General features: G+C 42.7%; 1 protein-coding gene and 2 long non-coding RNA genes across 3 annotated transcripts in view; 1 reads left to right on the top strand and 2 right to left on the bottom strand.

The window, feature by feature from the left end:
• Positions 1-9,063, bottom strand: part of LOC131836645 (uncharacterized) — a 55,248-nt gene extending 46,185 nt beyond the window's left edge. Inside the window, exons 1-2 of the long non-coding RNA XR_009355706.1 lie at positions 8,614-9,063; positions 5,843-5,932 (exon numbers count right to left, since the gene is read on the bottom strand). This is a non-coding gene — a long non-coding RNA (uncharacterized LOC131836645). The remainder of the gene's footprint in view (positions 1-5,842; positions 5,933-8,613) is intronic.
• On the top strand, positions 8,439-22,138 carry LOC131836644 (uncharacterized). The gene is made up of 4 exons (XR_009355705.1): positions 8,439-8,749; positions 15,782-15,844; positions 18,648-18,758; positions 22,004-22,138. It is a non-coding gene; the product is annotated as an uncharacterized LOC131836644 (long non-coding RNA).
• Positions 13,167-15,008, bottom strand: SIX6 (SIX homeobox 6). Its single transcript, XM_059182248.1, has 2 exons — positions 14,422-15,008; positions 13,167-13,335 (listed from the first exon to the last, which is right to left on the bottom strand). Exons 1-2 carry the CDS (start codon positions 14,991-14,993, stop codon positions 13,167-13,169), a joined length of 741 nt encoding a protein of 246 aa, XP_059038231.1. The 5' UTR covers positions 14,994-15,008.
• Positions 22,139-24,158: the final 2,020 nt, after the last annotated feature.

The raw sequence follows: 24,158 nt of genomic DNA, 5'->3' as shown, positions 1-24,158 counted from the left end.
TGATTCTCTAAGTTTCCGGACTCAGAGACTACCTCATTACCGTCCTTCAAGGTCCAAGAATGTAATTCACTAGGCACCTGACTGGCTCAGTCACTAGAGTATGCAACTCTTGATCTTTTGAGCCTCATGTTGGGTATAGAGATTACTTAAATATTTGGGGGGAACCTCTGGGTGACTCAGTCAGTTTATCATCTCACTCTTGATTTCAGCTCAGGTCATAATCTTAGGGCCTTGGGATGAAGCCTAGAGTCCTACCTTGGGCTCCGTGTTCAGAGGGAAGTCTTTTTGAGATTCTGTCTCACTATCTGCACCTCCCCTCTGCACTCACACATATGTATGCAGTCTCTCTCTCATAAACAAATACATCTTTTAAGAAAATAAAATCTTTTTTTTTCTTTTTAAAGGATGTAATGGGGCACCTGGATGGCTCAGTCAGTTGAGCCTCTGACTCCTGATTTCCACTCAGGTCATGATCTTAGGGTGATGGGATTGAGCCTTGGGTTGAGCTCTGTGCTGTGTGTGGAGTCTGCTTGTCTCTCTCTCCCTCTGCCTCTCCCCCAATTCTCTCTCTCTTCTGATTTCTACCTATTGGATACTCATTTACTAATAATTACTTAAAAGGTTAAAAGATGGAAGAGATTTTTAGTGTGGGTGGAGAGCAGAAAATGCCTTGCAGGTACTATGAGCCCAATATATGGATGGATGATTACAGGATGATTGAATGAATGAATGGATTTCTGACCAGTCTGTCAATCTGTAATAGTGATACCACTGGGGTGTTGACAGTGAAAGTTCTTCTTCAGAAGAGAAATGGGATTTCTAATTTATATAAGTTACCATGAATTACTAGTTAAGATGTTTTAAATAAAAAACCAAGCTGCTTCCTTTAGCTAGTAGGAATATTATTATTTTAGCTAATTATAAATTGTTAATTAGATAATGTGTCAAAAGACCTGACTTTCAACTTTTAAATGAACAAAATGAAGTTAAGACTTTTTTTGTCTGTAAACCTATTTAATTTTATCGCTTTTTATCACTAACATTGTGGTGGTTTATATGATTTCATTCAGGTCATAAAATCAAGATTTGGGAGTTAATTAAAAACAAAATAAAAGTAATGCTTGGAAGAAAAAAAATTGGGGATGACTACACAAAATATCTAAGGTCCCTTTCAATCTAATATTTTATATATTTTTAAAATCAACTTCATTGAGGTATAATTTATATACAATGAAAGTCACCCATCTGAAAGTGTAAATTTCAGTAGGTTCTAAGACAAGGACTTTTTTTTTTTTACTAAAAAGAAAAACACTAATTAGTAGATGGAGAATTCTGAATTCTCTGATAGACTTTTTTTTTTTTAATATGAGACAATTTTATTTAAAGCCTTTACATTTAGCTTCAACGTTATCATTATTATTACCAGGGCTGTTTGCTCCATCTCTTGAGATCTCTAACAGAATTTTCCAGACCACATCATCTTCATGTCTATATAAATTATTTGAGCTATTTCACTTTTTAAACCAGAGCATGGTGTATTACCACATGCATGTTACATTAAGAAAGATTTTTCCTTTCATCTTGCAAGTAGAGAATCTCTACAACAAACCTCTTTATTTAATTGTTCTTTTATTCGTTCACTTTTTTTTTATTAAAGATTTTATTTAAATCACAAGTAGAGAGATCACAAGTAGGCAGAGAGTCAGGCAGAGAGAGAGAGAGAAGCAGGCTCCCCGCTGAGCAAAGAGCCTGATGCGGGGCTTGATCCCAGGACATTGAGATCATGACCTGAGCCGAAGGCAGCGGCTTAATCCACTGAGCCACCCAGGCGCCCCTATTTGTTCACTTTTAATGTAACTTTTGAATAGAGCAAAGATTCACATGGTCAAACAAATTAAAATATACAAACTACACAGTGAAAAGTCTCTTTCTCACTTCTGTTCCCATCTGCTCAGTTGCTCCTCCAAACTTGAAACTACCGTTTATAGTTTCTTGTGTATTCTTCCAGAGTTTGTTTATTCAGATAAGAGTATATATAAACATAGGTCTCATTTGCATGTTTTAAAGAACTCTGGCACCCTTTAACAATCATCATTTTCTCTGGCAATCAGTGGAACACTCCTTTTATTTTTCTCTTAGAAAAAGAGGTCCCTTTTCAAAGAACTTTAGGAGTGCCTGGGTGGCTCAGTTGGTTAGGTGTCTGACTCTTGATTTCTGCTAGGTTCATCCCAGAGGTCATGGGATCAAGCGCCACATCAGCTCTGTTCTCAGCACAGAGTGTGCTTGAGATTCTTTCCCTCTGCCTTTCTCCCTGCTCTTGTTCATGTGCTCTTTCTCAAATAAATAAATCTTTAAAAAAAGTAAAGAACTTCAGATTATTCAGACTAAAGTTTCCTGAAATTAAAAAGATTCCAGTTACCCTTTAGTTATTTTCATTCATTCATTTGATTCATTCATTTAGCAAAAATCTATTGATTTGCTTGCTGTGTCAAAGATCCTGCACTCAGGTCTTAGAAGATTACAAAGATTATGGATCTTGCTCTGAAAGAGCATGTAGTAAGAGATACAAGACATGAAGCTAAATAATTATAAGAGATGTATAAAATGCCACAGCCTTTCAGAGAAGGGAGAGATTAGTTCAATTCTATGGATCAAGGAAGGCTTTCAGAGGAAAATGACCTTTGAGCTGAGCCATGAAAGTTGAGTCTATACACCAACAGAAATGGGATGATGGAAAAGTAAGAACATTCTATGTTATATCACAGCACTCTTGTTTTCAAATGACAGAAACTCCAAGTAGCTTAAACAAGAAAGAAAAAGTAGGAGGGCACTGTACTCATTTCTGTAACCAAAATCAGAATACACAAGATTGGAGTTATCTTCAGTGTTAAAAGCATACAAAGATTTTATCAGCATTACCCTTTTCTGTCTCTTCTTCCTCCATTCTGTCTCTTCTCCTTCTAACAGACTCCTTCTTATAACAGGTGGTGTTACTGCCAATAACTTTGGCATCATATATCTTACTGCTCTCTATTCAAGAGTAGAGAGAGTTACCCCTCTGCTTCCAATTTAGAAATTTTGGAAAGGACTGGCCCAGCTTGGTGGTTAAACCCTGCTGTGAGTTGGGAAGGGAAGTACTGTGTTTGCCAGTCCCACCAGAAACACTGAATTGGGAGAAGCAGTTCTCTAAGGGTGCAGCTATCCGAAGAAGGTGGGAAGGAGTGCAGGGGAGACACAAAGCATGGAGCTCCATTTATACCTGCAGCATTAGCAAAGGCAAGAAGGCTGCAAGCTGTGCTGTGAATATGGTGAGAAGCAGGGCTTGGGACTTGTGTAAGGGAGCCAATGTATTTGTGGTGCAAAATTTGAGAGGTATTCTCAGATGTCAACCCTGAACTTGGTGGGGAGAAGGGGGGAGAGAGAGAGGGTCAAACCTCCTTAAATTTTGTACCTTAAGCACCTTGTTTGCCTCAACCTAATCTTGGCCCTGTTAAGAAGGGATGTTCGACAGTGTTGAAGATAACAGGCTGAAGAGTTGAGGACCGAGTAGAGTGACCTTTGAGGGGACAGTTTTGTTGGAACCATGCAAGTGAAAGTCAGACTGCGAGAGGTTAAGGAGTAACTATCTAGTGAAAAAATGGTGGCAGAGAATGTAGGCTACTGTCTCCTCTATCATGAAGTTGGGTGGTGAAAGGAATGACAGAGAAGGAATTACAACTTAAGGGGGTAGCTGAGGGCTCAGCAAGTTTGTTTTACTTCATCTTATTTTCAATATTGGTGCTATCTGTCCCAAGAAGCAGTCATTTACTTCCATGGAATGATTTGAAGGATTCCTGGCTCCCTTCCAACCAAAAATAATTTTATACTAGTTTACTAGTGGTGTCTGAATTGCTACCATTAGTGATTTGGGGTTATTGAATTAAAGGATTATCTCCTAGCAGTTAGTAAGTACCCCCCTAGGTCCCCATCTGTAGGTAATTCATTAAGCTTTTAGCAGCTATCTGTACGTCAATGTGAATTGGCTTATCTGATTTTTTGGAAACAACCAAGAATAAATTTTGATAAAGGGCGGGTAAAGAGCACTGAAGGGTTTTTGACAGTTTGGGATGTGGCACCTATAAGGAGGAAAGGTGAAGAATTCCCAAAAGGAAAAGGTGAGGTTCTAAAGGGTAACCTCTCTATCTCATAGCCCTACCCAAGGCCAGCTACACTCTAAAATTCTTTCCTTCCATCAATGAACCATTTTATAAAACAGCTTTTGAGTAAAATCTTGTCAAAACTTTCTGGGGAAATACATTATGTCCTAGATGATAGAAAATGATACTAGCCATAGAATCAGAAAACCTGTTCTTAAAAAAAAAAAAAAATAGAAAGAAAAGAAAAACTGTTCTCATCAGACACTTATTTGGCCTGCACAGAAGCAGAATTACCTTGAAGCAAGTGATACGTAGGTTGCAAAATACCCATTTGCACAGATCCCTTCAAAGGCCCTCGGAAGGATCCTAGCAACATTTTCATATGATCATGCATTTTTGAAAAATTTGAAAAACAAGATAATTTAACTATAATACACCACTGTCTCTATCCACTCCTATTTTCCCTTTGTCACATTTCCCCTAGTGCTGAGTGGCACTGGAGTAACCAGTCATTTTTGCTATCCAGTACCTAAAGGGAACTTGAGTTGGGGATACAGTTTGGGTTTAGTGGTATATATTTTAATGGCTTATTGTCATTTCTGCATATTGTTAGGTAATTACTAGCTCTTTTGGTGCAGGGATGTCTTATAGACATATTCCTATTGCCTGTTGGGCTAATTTATGTGTCACAACATGAATATGTAAGGCCCTTGATTAAAAACTGGTTAATGAGTGCCGTCAATGCAAAGATTATTTAAGATTGGCTGCTATTTAAGGAAACTTGAAACATGAAATTCAAGGAAACCTTGAAATCTGTTCACATATGAAGAAACTTCACAGAGGCTTTCCCAAATTTGATACCAATCCAAAAAATTACATATGGCATTACCAATGAGTTATGAAATTGAAAGAAACTTTTATAAACTATGAATAATAAATCTTAAAAATGAACCCATACTAAAGGAAAGACAAAATTACCTTTCTATTCAAGATTGTACTGTAAAGCTGTCATATATAGAAGCAATCAATCAAAGAACATACAGGAAAAAATTGGGAAAAAACTATTCTAGAGGTATATATGACAATTAGTAGAATGATTTTGTTATTATTTGGATTTTGTGACATTTGTTGTATTTGCTGGTTTTTAAAATTTTGTAATTGTGGTTTATTTGCTTATTTATTTTTTAAGAAAGATTTTATTTATTTATTTGAGAGAGAGAGCATGAGTGAGAGAGCACAAGCAGGGGTAGGGCAAAGGCAGAAGAAGACCCTTGATCCCAGGGGCTCGATTCCAGGACCCTGAGATCATGACCTGAGCCAAAGGCAGGCAGACATTTAACCAACTGAGCCATCCAGGTGTCCCTGTTACGATTTCTTATGCCCAATTTTGTACTCATAATTTTATACCTTTATTTTAAAGAATATCCCCCACCCCCCAAATTAGCTAAACTTTAAGTCCTATAAAGTCTGGATTCTTCTCTGATCCTGTGGCTGAGCAAGTAATGTGAGCCCCTAGTTCTCTCATCTGGAAGGTAGGAAGCACTCTCACGGGGTGCTTGTGAGGAAGAGAGATGGTGCAGTTCAAAGACCCTCATTACTAGTTACAAAGAGCCATACAAATGTAAGTAGTAGGATCACTGCCTCTTCCTCAAAAAACAGGTCTTGCATTTTCCCTAAGAGGTTATCTTTTCAGTGATCATACTTACATTTCGGGTTATCCTGAATTGTAGGATGGGCTAAGATGCCTCTGGAGAACTTCATACAGATGACAAGCAGCCCCAGACAGAGTTAAAATCCTAAGAAAGAATGGTGTTCTATTAGCACAAGTTCATCCATTACCACGCCTGGGAAACCAACACACTGGGTCCTCCCTGCTAGGGGTAGTGAGCAGAGATGCTTCTAACAACAGCATTTAGCATTCAAATTCAATAATATTCCAAATATGTAGATGACCCCTATTAAAACACAGTTTTTACAGGGAATTAATATAGCTTTTATTTCCTTGGCCAAGCATTTAACCAGGAAAAATGGGAAAAGGGAAGTTCCATTCACTGAACACTTAATATATGTAAGCATCCAATCTAGGTGCTGTACATATATGTTATCCCAAACACAATATCCCTGGATATTATCAACAGATATAAAAGAAATTTTGCAGAAATAAAAGCTAAGGCTCAAAGAATAGAGGGACTTGCCCAAATCCACAGTAATTAGGGTGTTTTAAGCAAGGTTTGTTTGATCCCACCCTTTCAGGTATTAGTCTATTGCTACATGCTGTTTCCAGTACAGTTTTTGTTTTCCTATTTGCTCCTCTTTTCTATTCTTATTGAGTCTGGCTCATACAGTCACACTTGCCTGCAAAAATAAGTTTGTAAATCAGATGTCTAGTGTATATATATGCATAGGTTTTTAGTTCAAATGCATACTCCATCATGAATTTATGGAAAGTCAGGAGTATATCCAATGCAATAAAATATGCCTTAAATGGTAATTTGAATGGACAAATCTTTAATAGGAATTATAAATGTCTGAAAATGTCTGAAATGCATAATAAACTAGTTTACCACCAACCAGACTGTTCATGTATCAAATTAATATGCACAATCTAAAGTAAGATACTTGATTTCATGCTAAAAAAAATTCAGGGCCAATCTCTTCAGTCTGAAAACAAATAGTAAGTCAACATTCTCAGGTTGCAGATTGATAGTGTCAGGTTAAAATGACTTTCCAAGAGGCAGCTTTATATATATTTTATCAGAACTCAAAATTACACACAGTTCACTTGCTTCTGTCCATTAAATTTTAAAATTGAGATGAGTTTAGTAGCTAGTAGACTTTCACAGGGCTTTTGTGTTTTAATATTTTAATGGAAACGCTTGTTTTTCATCCCCTGATTTAGCCTAAGCATGGGTGGGATGCCAATCCAAGATCTTAAAATTGAACACCTTGAATATTTGTGATTTTGTTGTTGTTGTTTATCTTTTAATTTGTAGGTCAAGACCAAAGTGAGGGAGGTAGGGCAGAAGGCAGAGAGAAAGAAAGGAAAGAAATATTTTGGAAGAGGAGACCTCCTTCATTCTATAACAGACAAATATATTAGAAATTATATGTTATAGGGTTAAGAGAGTGTAATAGCTAGAATTTTTGAAACCTAAGGGGATGACTCTTATCTTACTGTTTGAAAAAAATGTGCACGTGAGAAGATAATTTTCATATTATGAACGCAAAGCCACAGAATTCTGAAAAACCATGTACTTAGTGGGAGTATCATCCCAGAGGACCTGACGAGTAGGCCAGAGCCGGTAAGCTGAAGTATTTAAGTGAACTTTGGGTCCAGCCTGTATTTGTCATCTTTGCCGTTCAAGTGAACTCAGCACTAGCCGTACTCCCCAGCTAATTCGGGACAGGTTTCAAGGAAGATCCATTGTTTTGGTTTAAATATATATATTGAGCACCTACTACTAGGTCAGGCTGTGAGCATAGAAATATGGAAAAAATTCAGTATCTGCCCTTAAGGAGCTTCTATTCTGGAAGGGCAGGTGTGTGAAACATTCAGACAAATGCACAACTGTATGACAGGGTTTAAAACTTAACACGTTAGATAAGGTACGGTGAGAGCACTAAAAAGGGAAGTCGAAATGTCTCTGTGGGGAGCCCACTGAACCAAGAAAGACTCTTTGGAAGTAGGACAGGTTTCCAGCGGGGCCGGCTAGCCCAGGAAGCAGGCGGCAGAATTCGCGCAGGGGAAGCTGAAACGGCGCGAGCAGAGGCACAGGCCTGAAACTGCGGGTTCTGCTCTGGGATCGCCCTTGCACCCCTTTGTCTCCAGACAACCGGAGACGACCAGTTCGATCCCTCACGGCAGGGCAGATCTGAAGAAGTTTGGGGATATAAATCCCAGCCAAGAGAGCGGCAAGGCATGACCTTGCCTGAGGAGATTTGTAGGCGCCGAAATGGGAGCCGCCAAGTTTCTGAAAGACCGGGCGGGGCTCGGGTGGCGGCGGGGCCCTGCCTGCGCTTAATCGTGCTGCCGCGGGCCTTTGGTTCTCAGGGAGCTGTGCTCTGCGTCCCCGCCCCGACGGCCGACACGCGAATCTGCGGGGCGCTCCAAGCCTTCCCGAAGCTGAGCGCCTGAGAAGCCCGCTCCCTGTGTCGGGAGCCTCTCTGCCCCTCCTTGGTCCCTGCTTGGGAAACTCGCGTGACGCAGCCGAGAGCCCGCGGTGACAAATGCTGTTCTGTGGTCCCAGCGCGCGACGGTGCTTACCGCGGCCTGACGAGCGGCCCTCGGCGCGCGGCCTCCCCCCACGCAAGCCCACCGCGCGCGGCACCAATCCGCGCAGGCCCAGACCCGCGCTGCGGCCTCCCGGCGCGCGTCGCACGGTCTGGCACGAGGCGCACGAACCACCTGGCGGTCCGAGGCTACGGGCTAACGGGCGCCTCAGTTGCTGCCAGGGCGCCGATCTGTTTATCCCCTCACCTTGGGCTTTTAACCCCGCGCCCCGCTTGGTTTTGAGAGGTTTCTGTGCTCGAGCTATTTGAGGCAGGCCCTCTTAACAATAGGAGTGGCTCGCGGCCTACGCGTCTGAGAGCTTCCAGGGCGCTGGACGGAAAAGGTGGGTGTGTGGAGTTGTCACCTCACGGAGTCGCGATCCGAACCTTGGAGGAGGGACACACCTTCCCGGGTACTCTGGGCCCACGATGGGCTTCTCCTAGGGAACAAGTTCGTCCCGAACCCCTGTCTCAGGGCAGCCTCCCTTAAGGGACCGACGCACCGGCCGTTCCTGCCGCCATTTCCCAGCAGGCCTCCAGGGGGCCTCCCGGCCGCGGCCTTCCTGTCGGCCGCTCCAGGCCCGGGGGCCGCCGCGCGGGGAGGGACGCGCCTCGGCGCCCGGGCCACTGCGCGAACAATGACCCCTTTTCCCCTCGCCGCCGCCTCTTCCCCGACACCGCCCCCTCGCACCCCCAGGCAAACCTATTAGCCTTTCAGGCCGACAAAACCCCGCGGCCCCGCGCATTGTCCCGCGGAGCGCCCGGCCGCCGTCATTAGCCCTGATTACGCTGAGCCGCCTGACAGCCCTGCGGGCCGCTCGGCAGACCCCCCATTCACGGCCGCCCCCGGGCCCCGCCTCACAATAGGAGCGGAAATCGGCCGCGCTCCCGCGTCCCGGCTGAATAGAGCGAGAAGCTGCTTCTCTTCTCCTCCCGCCCCTTTCACGTTCTTTTTGGATACAATATTTTTTCCCTTTTTGTTAAAATTAGGGAAAGAGAACGAGGTCAAGGAAGATTTTGATTGAGCTCTTTGCCTGTCATTTGTTTAATGTAAACAAAGAGCAAGTCCTCCCCCCGCCCCAGCCTCTCTTCACCTCCCTCCCAGATTTTTATAAACAAACTGGAGAAAGGGTGGGAGGGGGGTGCGAGCGCGGCGGGTGGAAGCCGAGTGGGTCATTAAAGTGGAGGAGCGAGGAACTGCGGCATTTGGGGAGCGGGAGCCATCGCGCTTTTGGTGGAACTGGCGGGTGGTTGAAATATTTATAACCGATAAAGAAGCCGAGCTGGGGCTGGTGGTTAAATCCGCACATTGGTAAGATCCGTTGAATTGTTAAAATGCAGCTTCTTTCCACTGTGCTGGAATAACTGCTTTTTGGGAAATTGTTACAGGAAATAAACTTCAAGAGAAGACAGGAAGGAAACCCATCATAAGGAGATTTCTCCAAATTCGGAAACCTTCAGCATTGCTCCTACCTGGAATTAAAAACAAACAAACAAAAAACCTTTCTAGAACAGGATAAAACTGATACAGAAAAAAAAAATCTTAAAAAGAAAACGAAAACTTTTATGATACCTGCCCAAGGGAAGATTTGGACCAATTAGCATAAATATGTGTGTGAAGATATGGACCGATTTCCCAACATGTGATCATCAAAGAATTGATTATTCACAAGAGCAATTAGGCGCCACCAGGTTTCAGATAAACATTTTAAAAATTCTTTAAAATAATATGTCATCCCTCCCTTAAGATTCTAAAATGAAATCAGATTAAACCTACAGATCGGTGAAACAGAATACCTACTTTATAATATAATTCTTAGTCAACGCGTTACTTTAAGCAAATTAGATGTTCTTTAAAGGAAAATACTTTAAAGGCTTTCACCAAAGCAGGAAGAAAATTCCTCCATAACTTCGGTCTTCTCTTTTTTTGCCAGGCCATAAGGGTTATTTAAAAACTATTTGTACAGGGGCTCCTGGATAGGTTCCTGAATCCAGGGTCTTAGGATCAAGCCGCACAACCTCCGGCTCCTTGCTCAGGGAGGAGACAGTTTCTCCCCTGCCTGTCGGTCCCCCTGCTGTGCTTGCTCTCTGTATATCTCACTTGTTCTCTCTGTGTTAAATGGATAAATAAAACCCTAAAAAAAAAATTATTTGTGCAGAGAAAGCTTAATTCTTAGCAGTATAATCCTTTTTTCTTCAGAATGCAGAATGGACATTTTCTTCTGCTTTTAGGCATCATTTGAATTGGTTAGTGGGATGGGATTTTTAAGAATCCCAACTGCCATTACATCATTCTACTAATTCTTTCCCTGCCTTCTTGGACCTAGAAACATTAGCTTAAGAGATAAAATTTATCCAAGTGCTGGTTTGGACAGTTCCTTAGTACTAGGTGGATCCGGTAAACAAGACTGGAAATCTCTACGTTTTTTCTTGAAGTGCAATATTCCTTAGCAGATTCAGGACTAGGGTAAGGCAAGGGAAGCACCTACAGTGCAAAATTTAAGGAGACACTCATTTCCAGATGTCTTGCACTTGTGTAGCTGCTGACCTTGAGAGAGAATGCCTTCTTCAATTTTGTACTCTGGGTGCTTCCCTTGCTTCATTGGAGTCCTGGCCCTGCTCCTCAGCATTCAAGGAACTAGATGTGTGTGTGTGTGTGGGGGGGGGGGGGGTTGTTCAAGGAAACAAAGTTAAGAATCTTCAGGAAGCCCTCTCATCCTAGCCTTTCCAGACCCATGGGAGGGCATTTGCTTGCTTTCCTGAAGAACACCAGCTTGATCACAAAGACATCCCCACTCCTTCCATCTAGAGCTCTTGTGCAAGAGAGTTTTGACTGTCAACAGTTCTCTGGATAAGGGCCCCTCTATATAATGACAACAGTTTATAAAGCCCAAATGAGCCAAATCTGTTTAAGTGATTTAGAGACTAAAAATCAGCCCTTAGTCATATCCTGGACTTCTCTCAGATATCTTGCCATTTGACTGCTTTTTGTCTTTCAAGACTTCACTTTTTCTTTTTCTTTTTTTTTGGGGGGGCGGCGGGGGCACATTGGTATTTCTACCCAAATAAGTTAACAGGGTTCTGAACCAAAGGACATCTGGTAAGGACAGAGAGGTACATTGAAAGGATCCAGTGTGTGTGTGTGTGTGTGTGTGTGTGTATCAGGAGGAGCTCAAGGAGGGAAATTCAGCTTAAGTGATTTAAAGATCAGTGTCAAATTTTATAATATACAACCCATTTCACTAGGAAAAAAAGCTTAGAGACTCAGGATAACATTTACTTTTTTAGTGCAAGGACAGTGAAGTTTTTTTGTTTGGGTTTTGGTGTGTGTGTGCGCCTGCATGTACCTATACACTTTGGGAGGACAAATTAAATCCCAAGAATATTTGATAGTTTTAATTGAGGCCATTACAGAACAATGAGGCTCTAGATGACTTATTTCATGTTTAATACAGAGATCAGATTTTTAAAATGCCAGTCATTTCTCTGCAGCCTTCCATTTCACTTCAGCATGTCACATGATTACACCCTTTCCTTCATCTAAGTATCACTGTTGTGGAAAAATGTGTTTGATTAAAACCTGATTCTGCATCAAGAAGATGTTAGTTTAGTTATTAAAACCTCTCCTATCTTTTGTCTTATTTTAATATGAGCTCAATCCTAAACATAGTACATACTCATTCTAACATGATCATGGGTGCCTATTGCTTTTGTATGGGAGGGGAAAGAGATGAAAAGAGATGGAAAACTTTTGTAATTGCAGAACCTGAGTCAGAATAGTCTTGCATTTTTATAAAATTTTTATAAAATAGGACTCATGACTGAATCCCAGAGTTTGGCTTCTTAAATTGTTCCTGAAAGACACTGACAATTCATAAAAGTGAGTGTCAGGAGGACAAGCCATACTAACCGGAGTTTGGGGATGTGTGGAGTTGTCTTATAGGGGATGCTCATGTTGCAAATTTCTAGATTTAAACATATCACACATACACACATGTATATACATACATACAATTTTTTGAGCAGGTGGTTATGGATCTACCATTGGCCATTTAAAATATATAGCAGGAGACCTCAGAGAAAGCAAAAGATAAGAGAAGACTCTCCTGGGACTATGCACAGGGGCCCCTGCTTACCTGGTGAAGAGTATCTTTTTTTGTTTTGTTTTGTTTTGTTTTGTTTTTAAGAAATCTGAGAGCAGCTCACTTAATTAAGAAAGTTTGCTCACCAGGTTTTTATTGTTTGGCTTCTTCACACCGAACCCATCTGCTCCATCCTGCGCCTTTAGAAACAGCAAGTTCCCAGGATATAGAGAAACCTACCAGGCAGTCTCTTAAATAAGTAAACAGCATATATATGTTTTGTTTTGTTTTGTTTTTCTTAAAAAAAAAAACCTTTAAAGCAAAAGTTATACATATATAACAGCGTCCTTTTGACGTGAAATACCCACGGAAGATTTAGGACAGGCGCTCAGCGTTCAGTTCAGGTTCCGGAGGCATCTTTGCAGCAAAATTCTTGGGAAAAAGCAAAGCAAGGAGAACGTAGCGCTGGGTTGGGCCTCACCGCGGACCCCTGTGATAGCGGCCGAAGGGCGCCAGTGGAGCCAGGCCGGCCGCGGGGCGGAAATGGGCACCCGGAGCCCGCGGGTCCCTGACCCCCCGGTTTCGCAAGCTGTGGGTTTGCTTGGTCTCTCATCCTCCCTATTTCATTTTATCTAGTTTTTACACTGGATTCTGTTTCTGAGCGTGCTGGGTGGGCAGTTCAGATGTCGCACTCGCTGTCGCTGGACGTGATGGAGATGGCCGAAGTGGCTGCCTTGCTGGATAGGCTGGCGGCGGGGCTGGCGGCGGCGCCGAGCACCTCAGGCGTGCCCTCTTCCTCAGCCCTTAGAGCCCGTCCGGAGCCCTGCGTCATGACCTGCTGCTGGAGTCTAGGAAAAGGAAAGGGATAGCAGTCACAGAGCGTAACATAGCCGCCCTTTGCCCCCCGGGTCTGCATCCCTTAAGCCCAGCGGCCAGCGGATCTCCCACAGACCCCGGCACTTAAAGTGGGGAAAGTGAGGCAACAGAGACCAGGGCCAGAGTCCGCGGCAGCCTCTCCACGTAGCCCGCCGTTGTCCCATCCTTCTTCTGAATCCTTTCTCGGCTCCCCATCCGAGACGCTGGGCTCAGGGTCATTCGCGATTGTTGGCCGCCTTTGGGAGATTTACAATACTGTCAAGATAAATGAGGTGTGGGTGACAACGACGTATCAAGCTCCTGGATAGGGAACCCCCTTCCCAGCGTGCATCTGCTCCAGGCGCACGCTTCTGTCAATGCCCTCGAGGCCGGGTCAGACCAAAGCTAAAACCAAAAAGAGCTGCCTGAGGATTGCACGGAACGATTGGGCCTGGGGGATGAGGCGGGGTTTCTTGGCCAAAATGTTTGGCTAATTTAGATCCACACGCTGCGGAAGGAAAAGCCTCAGCTGACTAGCTTGCTGTTTTGAGGCAGGGTTGTCCACGCGTGAAAAGATGAGAACTCGACTTCCATCCAGAAGTCCATGAGAAACTCTCTGCTAAGCATTAGGAGAAGAATTTATCTGGGCTTTTAAAATGGCAATATCGGTAATAAGCCAGGCTTCACTTAATAATAGGAGCCTGGGCCCAGGCTGACAAGAATTCGCTTTGGGCCTTGGGGTCCCTAATTATTGCTGGGATTTTAATTTTTATTATTTCTTTCCCCTACCTAATGCAGCCTTGGTTTGGCGACTGGAACTATCTGGTGGAGGACCCCATCCCCCCACCCCAGGCGCCGAGAACCAGAGGAAAAGAGTATGGGGAACCAAGAGCGGGGAAGGAAACCGCCCCCTACTCCGGGACCAGGATCCCAGAATACGGTGGGCTCATAACTGAAGACAGACTGAGCTCTCAAGTCCTGCGGATCCAAGTCGCCAGGCCCCGCGTAAGGGCGCCCGGGTGCCTTCTGCCTGCCCCATCCAGGGAAAGTGCAAGGCGCGTAGGCCTCTAGGTACTGACCTGTTCTTGGCTGCAGCCGCCCGATCCCTTTGTCGGCGGTTTTTGAACCAGTTGCCCACCTGCGTAGGGGTCAGTCCGGTTGCCTGGGCGAGCTCACGCTTTTTGCTGGGGTTGGGGTATGGGTCCTGCAGGTACCATTCCCGTAGCAGATGCCGCGTGCGCTCCTTGAAACAGTGTGTCTTCTGTTCGCCATCCCAAATGGTGCGCGGCAGCGGGAACTTCTTCCTCACACGGTACTTGTCCACCGGCCCCAGGGGCCGTCCACGCAGCTTCTCAGCCTCCTGGTAATGAGCTTCGAGCCACAGCGCCTGCAGCTTGGCGTGGGACTCCTTAGTGAACTTGTGGTTTTCCAGGATATGGTAGAGTTCCCGGTAATTGCCACCGTGAAAGGCCACGATGGCTCTCGCGCGCAGCACCGATTCATTCTTGTTGAGGGCCTCGCAGGCCGCAGGGGCCACGGGCAGCGACCAGAGGAAGCGACCCAGGCGTTCTACGTCGCCGCTCTCCTCCAGAGTCTCGCATACCCCGGCCACTTGCTGGGGACTGAAATTCAATATGGGCAGTTGGAACATCGAGGCAGCGCCGACTGCAATGGGGACGCTGAGCACGGAGTGGGACACGCAGTAGATGCCCGCGGGCCTGGCCGGGTGCTCCAGGCTCTCCTCCGTGAGGCGGCTTAGGGCAGCGGGGACGCACAGCCCCCGGCAGCTGCGGCGGCGCAAAGGATGCGAGCGAGCGAGCGGGAGGGATTGGAGGAGGTGCCGGCCCCGCAGCCCAGGTTCGGCTCCGCTCGGTTAGGGCACGCAGGCCGGCGAACTGGCGCCGCTACTGGAAAGGGCGGATTGGCGGCGCGGGCGCCATGGAGACCCCCTGTCAGTCACCGGCCCGCTCTGCCAATCAAGACTGCGACCTGTGCGCCCGGGTCCTTTCAGCACCTCCCCGCTCTCGACAGCGCCCGCCGTTCACCCGTGGACTTTTCCTCAGTATTTTGCAGAATCTGGAGGAAGAGAAGACTGGAGAGTTGCTCGGAGAAATAGAATGGCAAGAACAGCAGCGTTTCAACACCCTCCTCCAGCGGCCTTCCTCCACCCTCGAACCCCCCAAACCCCCCACCCTCAGCCAAAAGAGGCAGTAGTGCTACAGGAATCCACTTTGGAGTGATGCGCTGCCTGGGTCAAGAGGTCTCCAGAGGACAATGAGGACTGGACCAAATCGAAATCCTCGGAGAATTCGCCAAGTTTAACTGGAACGAAACAGAAAACTTTGGGGGGAGCGCATGAATGGGAAGGGAGGGAAGTAGATCACCTATTTTTTTTTCCCCCTCAGCACCCATCCCCGCACGGCTTTCCCTCTTTTCTAGCTAAAGCAGCCGAGTGGGAAGTGAATCTGAAGCAGAAGCACAGGACCAGGGATCTGTTAAGAGGTCAGTTTGGGCTATCCCCAACACCTTCAAAAGCCTCCTGAAAATTTAAATACGGGCTAGAACAAATCTCACACCTGAAATCTCACACCTGATAACACAGGTGTTGACCCTGAAGTTAAACACTCAAGAATAGGGGTGTTGTACTCCCCCAAAGTTTATATTTTTCAGCCCCCCCCCACGTTAACGGACTTGAACAAATGTGCAGCACAGCCACATCTAGAGTGAGAAGTCACTGGTAGGTCAGGACAGCAACTTAAAAGCTTATTTCAAAGATCTATTTTAAAATATTGATTTGCTCTTTTTGCAGGCTGATTTTGCCTTACCCTGTGTTAGAACATGTAACTCTTGTGCTGGGAGTAGAAACTCTAACCTTGGCCTTTTTGTCCGAAAGAAACTCAGTGCAAGTAAAATAGAGAAAGGGGAACCACAGCAATGGGAAGGGGGGCAGAAAATGCTTTCTAAGCCGCTGAGCACTGACCCCTCCTGCAGAGAAGGGCCTTCTTGGCAGCTCTGCCTTAGGGCCAGCAGACTGAATTGGCAACTTTTATTGATTCCCAATTGACATCCACATCATACCATTTTCTGAGGTCTCTGTCAAAAGAAACCATGATCTCACCTGGGCCTTTGATAGGGGCTTGTTCAGTTTAAAGAAAATAATTGGGAAAGGGGAGTCCAATGAAAATGACTGGAAACCCATCTTTGGAGACCTATCCCTAAAGAAATCAGGTAGAAATGTTAACCCCCGAACTGGACTGGGCTGGCCCTCTTTTCTTTAGTATCAAGTACAATTTGTATGCGGCTTGTACAGCTCTGGTAAATCAGAAGGCAGATAGATAGCACAGATGGTTGGAGGTGTCGGGTCAGATTATGCTACGCCTGAGTGCAGGGCAAAGCTCGTTCTGACAGAAAACCCTGATATTATTTTCACAGATCTTCACAGCTAAAAAAAAAAAGCTGAGGTTGGCCAGAGGAAAAGGGGGAGCCCTGCAACCATTAACATCATTTCTGTGAGATTGAGATTGCCAGCCACCTCCACGGAGAGGCTTTTTTAAGGGCTCTGGTTTGTTTGGTTGGTTTTTGTTTTTGTTTTTTGTTTGAAATGCGACAAGGCAAGGGCAAATAGGGTGGTGAAGACAATGTCAAAGAACAAATCTTCTCTAGCTTGGGGAGATTTCAGAATTCGCTGGAGGAACAACTTTAGTGAGGAAAGTCGCACACAAAGTGCCCCCTAAAAACGCAGTGTAGAAAACCCAGCGGGCCATGGGGATCCGGCAGCCGTGAAGCAGAACCTGGGAAGGCTGTGTTCCCAGCACCTCTGGCCCAGAAAGGAAAGCATCCCCTTGCTCAGGATGTCTCTCCTGCCTGCTCCCCCTAGCAGAATGGTCTCACGTTCTCCTTCTGCGCGGAAGAAGCCGCAAGTCTGGGAGACCCTACAACCCCAGAGCCCAGAGAGAACCCCAACACTTGAACCTAGCCGCTGGAGGTGAGAAGTTGCGGTGCCTCACGGGACTTCACCTCTCCACCCTTTTACTAAACAATTTGAAAGCTGCGAATTCCGGGAAAGCTGGCTACTTGCCCTTAGTTTTTGTGAGCAAAGTCGTGTTAATTTTCCAGTCTATGTGCACTATCCAGGAAATGGGAATATCCTATGTCTTGGATAATAGTTCTACAAATATTAGAGGAGAGGCACTTTGGCTTCTGAGTGTTTGGGGATCTCAGGCAGCTGGAACCAAAATCCTGGCTTGGCTTCGCCTGGCGCCTGTAGCGTAGGAAAAGGGGCACTGGTTAGTGTCGACAGAGTCCCAGTTTCGCTGGACGCTGTGTCTGGACACCATGCGAATGGAGGTCTGAGAAGTGTCTAAAGGCCTCGGTCTATGATCAGGAGATCCTATCCTACCACAGCGGACTGGTTTAATTTTATTAACTCAAAGGAAATAAACCACCCTTCAGAAAGTTAGGATCACATATTCATTCATCACTTTCGCAAACAGAAGAAATGCATGCCCACCCTCGTCCGGTCTCCCCCAGTCCCTGGAAATGAGAGACGCTCCACTGGGTTCCTTAGGAAAAAACCCATTGTGGACAAGGCGGTGACCCCCCCCCCCCTTAAAGCAGATGAATGTTGGACTTTCGGGTTGACTTTTCTTAATTTTATGGAAGGATAAATTTTTACTAGTTTGGAAACTTTGCACCAACTACCTGCTTGCTACCCCCAACTTTATTTTTCTTTTGCGTTTTACCAGGAAATCTAGAAAGCTTAGTTGCAGCCCTTAGCCTGATTTTCAGTTTTCTGTGGTTGGTCTGTAGCTAGTAGATTTGGGAGGCCTTGGGCAGGCAAATGCTTGATTCTCGCTAGGAATCCAAAGACGTCTACTCTGTTCTCTGCAGACTCAATTTTACTTTAGCGGGAAAAATTGGGAGAAAAAAGCTTTTAGAAGACAAAGTCCCTGGGCAAATTGTGTTTAATTATTCAGTGAGGCTGCAGCAGAGCAAAGTGCCCCTCTAGCCCTGCAGAAAGTTTTGAGGTTCCTACCAGAAATGTTCAGAGTGGGACTTTTTGAGGTTATCAGTGTTGCTCCCTCATTTTGCCCTCTGTGATTCTCCTCTAGAGAGAGGGACATGTGGATTCCCCGCTTACACCTTGCTGAATGATTTGCCAGTGGAGAGTGCTGCTTAGGGGTCAATACAATCTTACCTCAAGATTTCATTCTCTTGTTTTGTCTCTTGTCTTAGACTTTTCCTAAATCAGATACCTGTAAAATAAATGATATATTGTTGTTTTCTTTCCTACATAATTTCACAGTTAGGGATTTTTAAAATGTGGTAATTGAGTGCATCTGAATTTCTTGATGAAGACATATGTGCTGCATGTGAGAGTCATAGACTGGAAGACAATGAGGTCCTAGCATTTTGTGTAAGTCCATTTTGACATTTGGGGAGAGATCTTGGTTTTCCTTTCTTGGGCCTTAAAGCTGTGTATTGCTGGTGGGTGAGAATAACATAAAAAAAGATCTAAAAATCTTTAAAAAGTGTTTTACTGTCTTGGAATTTACAGTATTAAAAATTTACAGTCCCACACATTTATTCATTTTTAGTATTCTGATTTTCAGATGATACCATATGCATAAATAAAGATATATGTTTGTTTATGTATTTGGTAGTCCAAATCTTGAGGTTAGGGAATTAATTCAATATCTTAGTTTTTAAGTGCTGATCGTCCTAGTTAGTTACCAAGGTAGATTGTTCTATTTCATGCATTCTTCCCCTGCCATTATGCACCTTGTAACAAAGAACAGAGATGGCTCTTTATTGTGTGTTCCTGAGAGCAAACACGATTTGAGAAATATTTTCTAGATTTCCTGGCATTGTAAAATTAACAGGGAAAAAGTATTACAATTAAAATATTGGTCTAATTTTAAGTGATTAGAATATTTTTGCTGTTATTAGCACAATTATTTACATTATTTTTAAAATGATGCAAAATTGCTTATGTTGTTAAGTAGAGGAAATTTGTATAAGCTTAAATGTGAGAAAATGTACCATTTGAAAGTAATGATGAACTAGCAGTCATTTTTTTTTTTTAATGTTAGACTACACAACTCTGTTTGGACCACTAGCTTATTGTTAATCCTAGGCTTTGAATGAGAATTTGTATTTAAACCACAGAGTATATTACAAGTCATACTTCTTTTTAAATCTATAGTCTTAAATTCACTTTTCTCTCTTTCTTCTGCTTCTGTAGTATAAGTCTGAATCTGCATGGGGCTAACTATACCACAGCATAGCTTGCTTAGGGCTATGTATCAGTGGGTTCTTGTAGCATTAAGGATTTTAAGCATTAAGGATTAATGCTTAAAAATGTAACTAGTGTGTCACTTATAAACACTTTATTATTAGTAATGGAACACTAGTTGAATGACTGAAAGAATGATTAATTCGTAGTTCTCTATTGGAACTTTATTTTTTTCTACCAGCAGATTATTTTTGGCCATTTTCAAATCCAAGATCAAAGTATCTTTCTAAAATATACATAGAAATGTTAAAATTTAAAGAAGTGAAAGAATATAAGTTTGCTTATGCCCTTTGGGGTGAGCCAAAGAGTATTCGTGTTAAATTATATGTGTGGCACATATATGTATTAATTACATGTATTATATGAGTAAATAATTTCCTTCCAATACTATAAAATCAAATAGAGGTATTACCCTGTAATAAAAACCTAAATTCTCCTGGTAGTCCAGAGACTACCAGAAAATAGGTTTTGTTTTTTTTTAAGATTTTTTATTTATTTGACAGACATAGATCACAAGTAGGCAGAGAGGCAGGCAGAGACAGATAGAGGGGGAAATAGGCTCCCCGCTGAGCAGAGAGCCTGATGGGGGGAGGGGGACCTTGATCCCAGGACTCTGGGATCCTGACCTGAGCCACCCAGGTGCCCCAGCAGAAAATAGTTTTAAAAAATATTGCACTACAAAAATATTTACATAATATATTATTTACATATTATATATAATATGTAATAAATTATGTACTATATATGATTCATATAAATAGGTGTAAATAAATAAGAATACTACATTACAGAAATACATATATGTAACATCTTACCTGTCAAAGCAGCAAATCTCAAGAGAGAGCAATTTTACTCCCCCTTTCAGGGGACATTTAGCAATGCCTGAAGGTATTTTTGGTTGTCACAACTAGCATCTGATGGGTGGGTGCCAGAGATGCTGCTAAACATCTTAGAATGAACAAAACAGTCAATTATAACAAAATGTCAGTAGCACCACTGTTGAGAAACCCTGTTTCAAGAAAGAATCTCAAAATAATCAACAAGGTGTAGACAAACAAAACCTGTTAAAATTGTTTATTCTGGAGTTGAAGCACTTTCAAAGGAATTAGTGCTCCTTTAATTTCACCTTAGAACTAGTCCGCACCAATAAAATCTTTTCCTAAGAGCCTACTGTAATTTTATTTCTTCTTAAAATTTACTATAAATGATATTTATGGTGACTGAATTCTTATATATTTAGAAATATCTCTGGGAAAGGTGGAGTTTTGCTTCTATTATGTTGGAATTTATACTGTTTGAGTAACTGGTGGGACATGCAACAATGGTTGAAAGTTATTGCTCAACCCTTCTTTATTTCACAAGTGAATAAAATATGAAGGCCCAAGAGGTTAAAAGATTACTCATGTTACACAATGATTAGTGGCAGAAATTGGTTTAAACACAAATTCAAACCTCTCTCCACTATATACATCACTTTCCTTACCCAAGGAAGATGGTAATAATTGCAGTTGAGTTTAAGCACAAAGGATCTGAATCACACATGAATATTTATTTATTGGTGGTTGCCCTGTGTAAGGTCTTATGCTGTTTCCCATTGCTGTGACTTTCAGAGGTTGATGCGCTCTAATTCATGGATCCCAGAGAGATTTAAACCATTCTGGGTCTTGTCAAGTTTTATGCCCTTCTAAGCCCTAAAAAGGCTTTGAATCTCAAATGTGACTCTGGGACTTCTTCTCGAGGGGGTGGAAACATTGGAGTCTGGGTGTAATTGAAGACCTTTCTCTGAGTCATCACTCTGTATACTACAGGAAAATGGGACTGAATCCAGCCTCTTGGGGAGGAGAGATTGGAGTTGAGGTGTTGTAAGGCTTGGTTTAAGTAAAAAAAAAAAAAAAAAAAAAAAAAAAAAAAAAAAAAAAAAAAATCTGAAGTCTTTTGTCAGGTTTTTCAAAAGAATAACAGTGATGTTCACTAGCATTTCTATAATTAACAAGCTGTCAGCATTTCTATTACAACCACAGAAGTCTATTACAGACCACAGAATTGTGATAAATGTTTCTTTAGGTTTAAATGTTAGCCTTCATCTTCTTTTCAGCTTAAGGGCAATTTTTGAAACCAATTTTGTTTCAATCATTTTGGATCAGTTGTGTGGTAATTTTGGAAGTGCAGATGCTCTAGGCCCACCTATTGAAATAAAGATTTTTAAATGGAAACACAGAGAGGAGTCTGCTTAAGCCCCAGTGGGGACCAGCTGCAAAGCTCTGGTAGGGAATTACATAGGCAGACAGTGGGAATAGATTTAGAAAAAAATTAAGGGACAGAGAAATGTGTGCATGTTTCCTTTAACAGCATTTTTTTTTTTCCAGATCCTTCACACAATGGAACTTTAATCCTCCACTTTTTGTGTTTTGTATTGTTATCACTTTATTATTGCTGGGTTTGGGTGAAATTAGTGTGAAAGAATTTGTTATTACAACTATTAAAATTTGAGGCTGAAATGACTTTTTGGAATTTTAGTATTTAATTTTTATCCTTCGCTTAGTTAAATTTTCTTCCTATGTCTCTCATCTTTATGCTTACTTTATGCTTTATGCTTACTTACCTTTTTATCCTTATCTGTCCTTTTTGTGTACTCTGAAAGTTCATTATTTCCCAATGATTGTAGTTTTCTGTAGTGTAATGGTTTGTATTTACTTCTCTTTTCTCTTTGTTCTGACTCTGTAACTCCTTTCTTCTGTTTCCCATTCTCCATTGCCAAATACCTCCTCACTAAATTAAGCCTTGTAAAATTGTGATGGACAGAGACAAAGTGCTCACTCCTGAAAGTAAATGGGGACTGGGAGTGGTTCTCAGAGAAGAGGGATATAGTGTCATTATAATGATGTTTCAGAGAAGTGATGCTTCTCAAGCTAAACTTTGTGGAAGCAGATAAAATAGTAGAAACAGCAAGGATTCTAAATAATTTAAGTTTATATCATTGCAGTAACCACATGATTTTAGGTCCTAGTTTGTTTCCTTTTTTTTTTTTTTTTTAAGATTTTATTTATTTATTTATTTGACAGAGATCATGGGCAGGCAGAGAGAGAGGGGGGAGCAGGCTCCCCGCTGAGCAGAGAGCCTGATATAGGGCTCAATCCCAGGACCCTGAGATCATGACCTGAGCTGAAGGCAGAGGCTTTAACCCACTGAGCCACCCAGGTGCCCCTAGGCCCTAGTTTCTTTACTGGATTATGCATGACTATTCCTTGCATAGTACCTGGCTTATAGTAAATTCACAAGTATTATTTCCCCTCTTGTGGAAAACCATCCAGTTAATCTGTTAGTTTGACCCTCTGCATTAGTGATGGCTCACTTTCCATCTTGTCCTTGGTCTCATAATTCCTTGGTGTTCTGCTTAGGTCTCTTGAAACTTTCCAAATAATAAATTATTTTGACGTTGGCCTTCCTGTTCTATGGGCCACTATTTTTACAATAAGTTAGTCTAAAGAAGTCAGTGGATAGTTCACATGAAATTCTCCAAATGCTCATTGTATTAGTCTCCAGTAGCTGCTATAACAAATGATCACAAACTGGGTGCCTTAAAACAACCAGAAATGTATTCTCTCATGGTTCTGGAGGCCACAAGTCTGAATAAAGGTGCAGTGCTCCTTCCAGAGTGTCTAGGAAAGGATGAGTTTCTTGCCTCTTCTAGCTTCCAACGGCTTGCTGGCATTTCTCAGTTTGTAGCCACATCTCTCCAGTCTTTGCCCCCTTCACACCACATCCTCTCTTCTCTTCTTTCCTCTCTCCCCTCTTTAAATAAATTCCAGTGTAGTTAACATACAGTTATATTATTTTCAGGTGTACAATATAGTCATTCAACAATTCTATACATTACTCAGTGCTCATTAAGATAAGTGTACTCTTAATCCCCTTCACTTATTTCACTCATCCTCTGATTTACCTCCCCTCTGGTAACCCTCTCTTCTCTAAGGGTCTGTTTTTGGATTTGTCTCTTTTTCAACTCATTCATTTGTTTTGTTTCTTAAATTCACATATGAGTGAAATCCTATGGTATTTGTCTTTCTCTGACTTATCTCACTTGGTATTATACTCTCTAGTTCCACCCATGTTGTTGCAAATGGCAAGATTTCATTCTCTTCTATGGTTGAGTAATATTCCATCGTATGCATATACCTCATCTTCTTTATCCATTTATCCATTGATGGACACTTGGGCTGCTTCCACAATTTGGCTATTGTAGATAATGCTGCATCCTGCCCTGCTCCCCCACCCCACTGTCTTGCTCTTACTCTCACTGTCTCTGTGAAAACTCCTTCAGCCTATATTTTGTAAATGCATGTGATTGCCTTTAGGTCTACCAGTTTAAACCAGGATAAGCACCTCTTCTCAAGATCTTTAACTCAATCATATCTTTTGCCACATAAGGTGATATTCATAGATTCTAAGGGTTAGGAAGTGAATACATCTTGGGAGCTAGTCTCAAATGTTTCTTGGAAATAAATTTAGGGAATAGAACAT

The sequence above is a fragment of the Mustela lutreola genome, chromosome 7 (assembly GCF_030435805.1).
Source record: "Mustela lutreola isolate mMusLut2 chromosome 7, mMusLut2.pri, whole genome shotgun sequence".
In the NCBI taxonomy this organism is placed as follows: domain Eukaryota; kingdom Metazoa; phylum Chordata; class Mammalia; order Carnivora; family Mustelidae; genus Mustela; species Mustela lutreola.
Note: the sequence above shows the minus strand (reverse complement) of the source record. Positions and strands in the feature narration are given on the sequence as shown.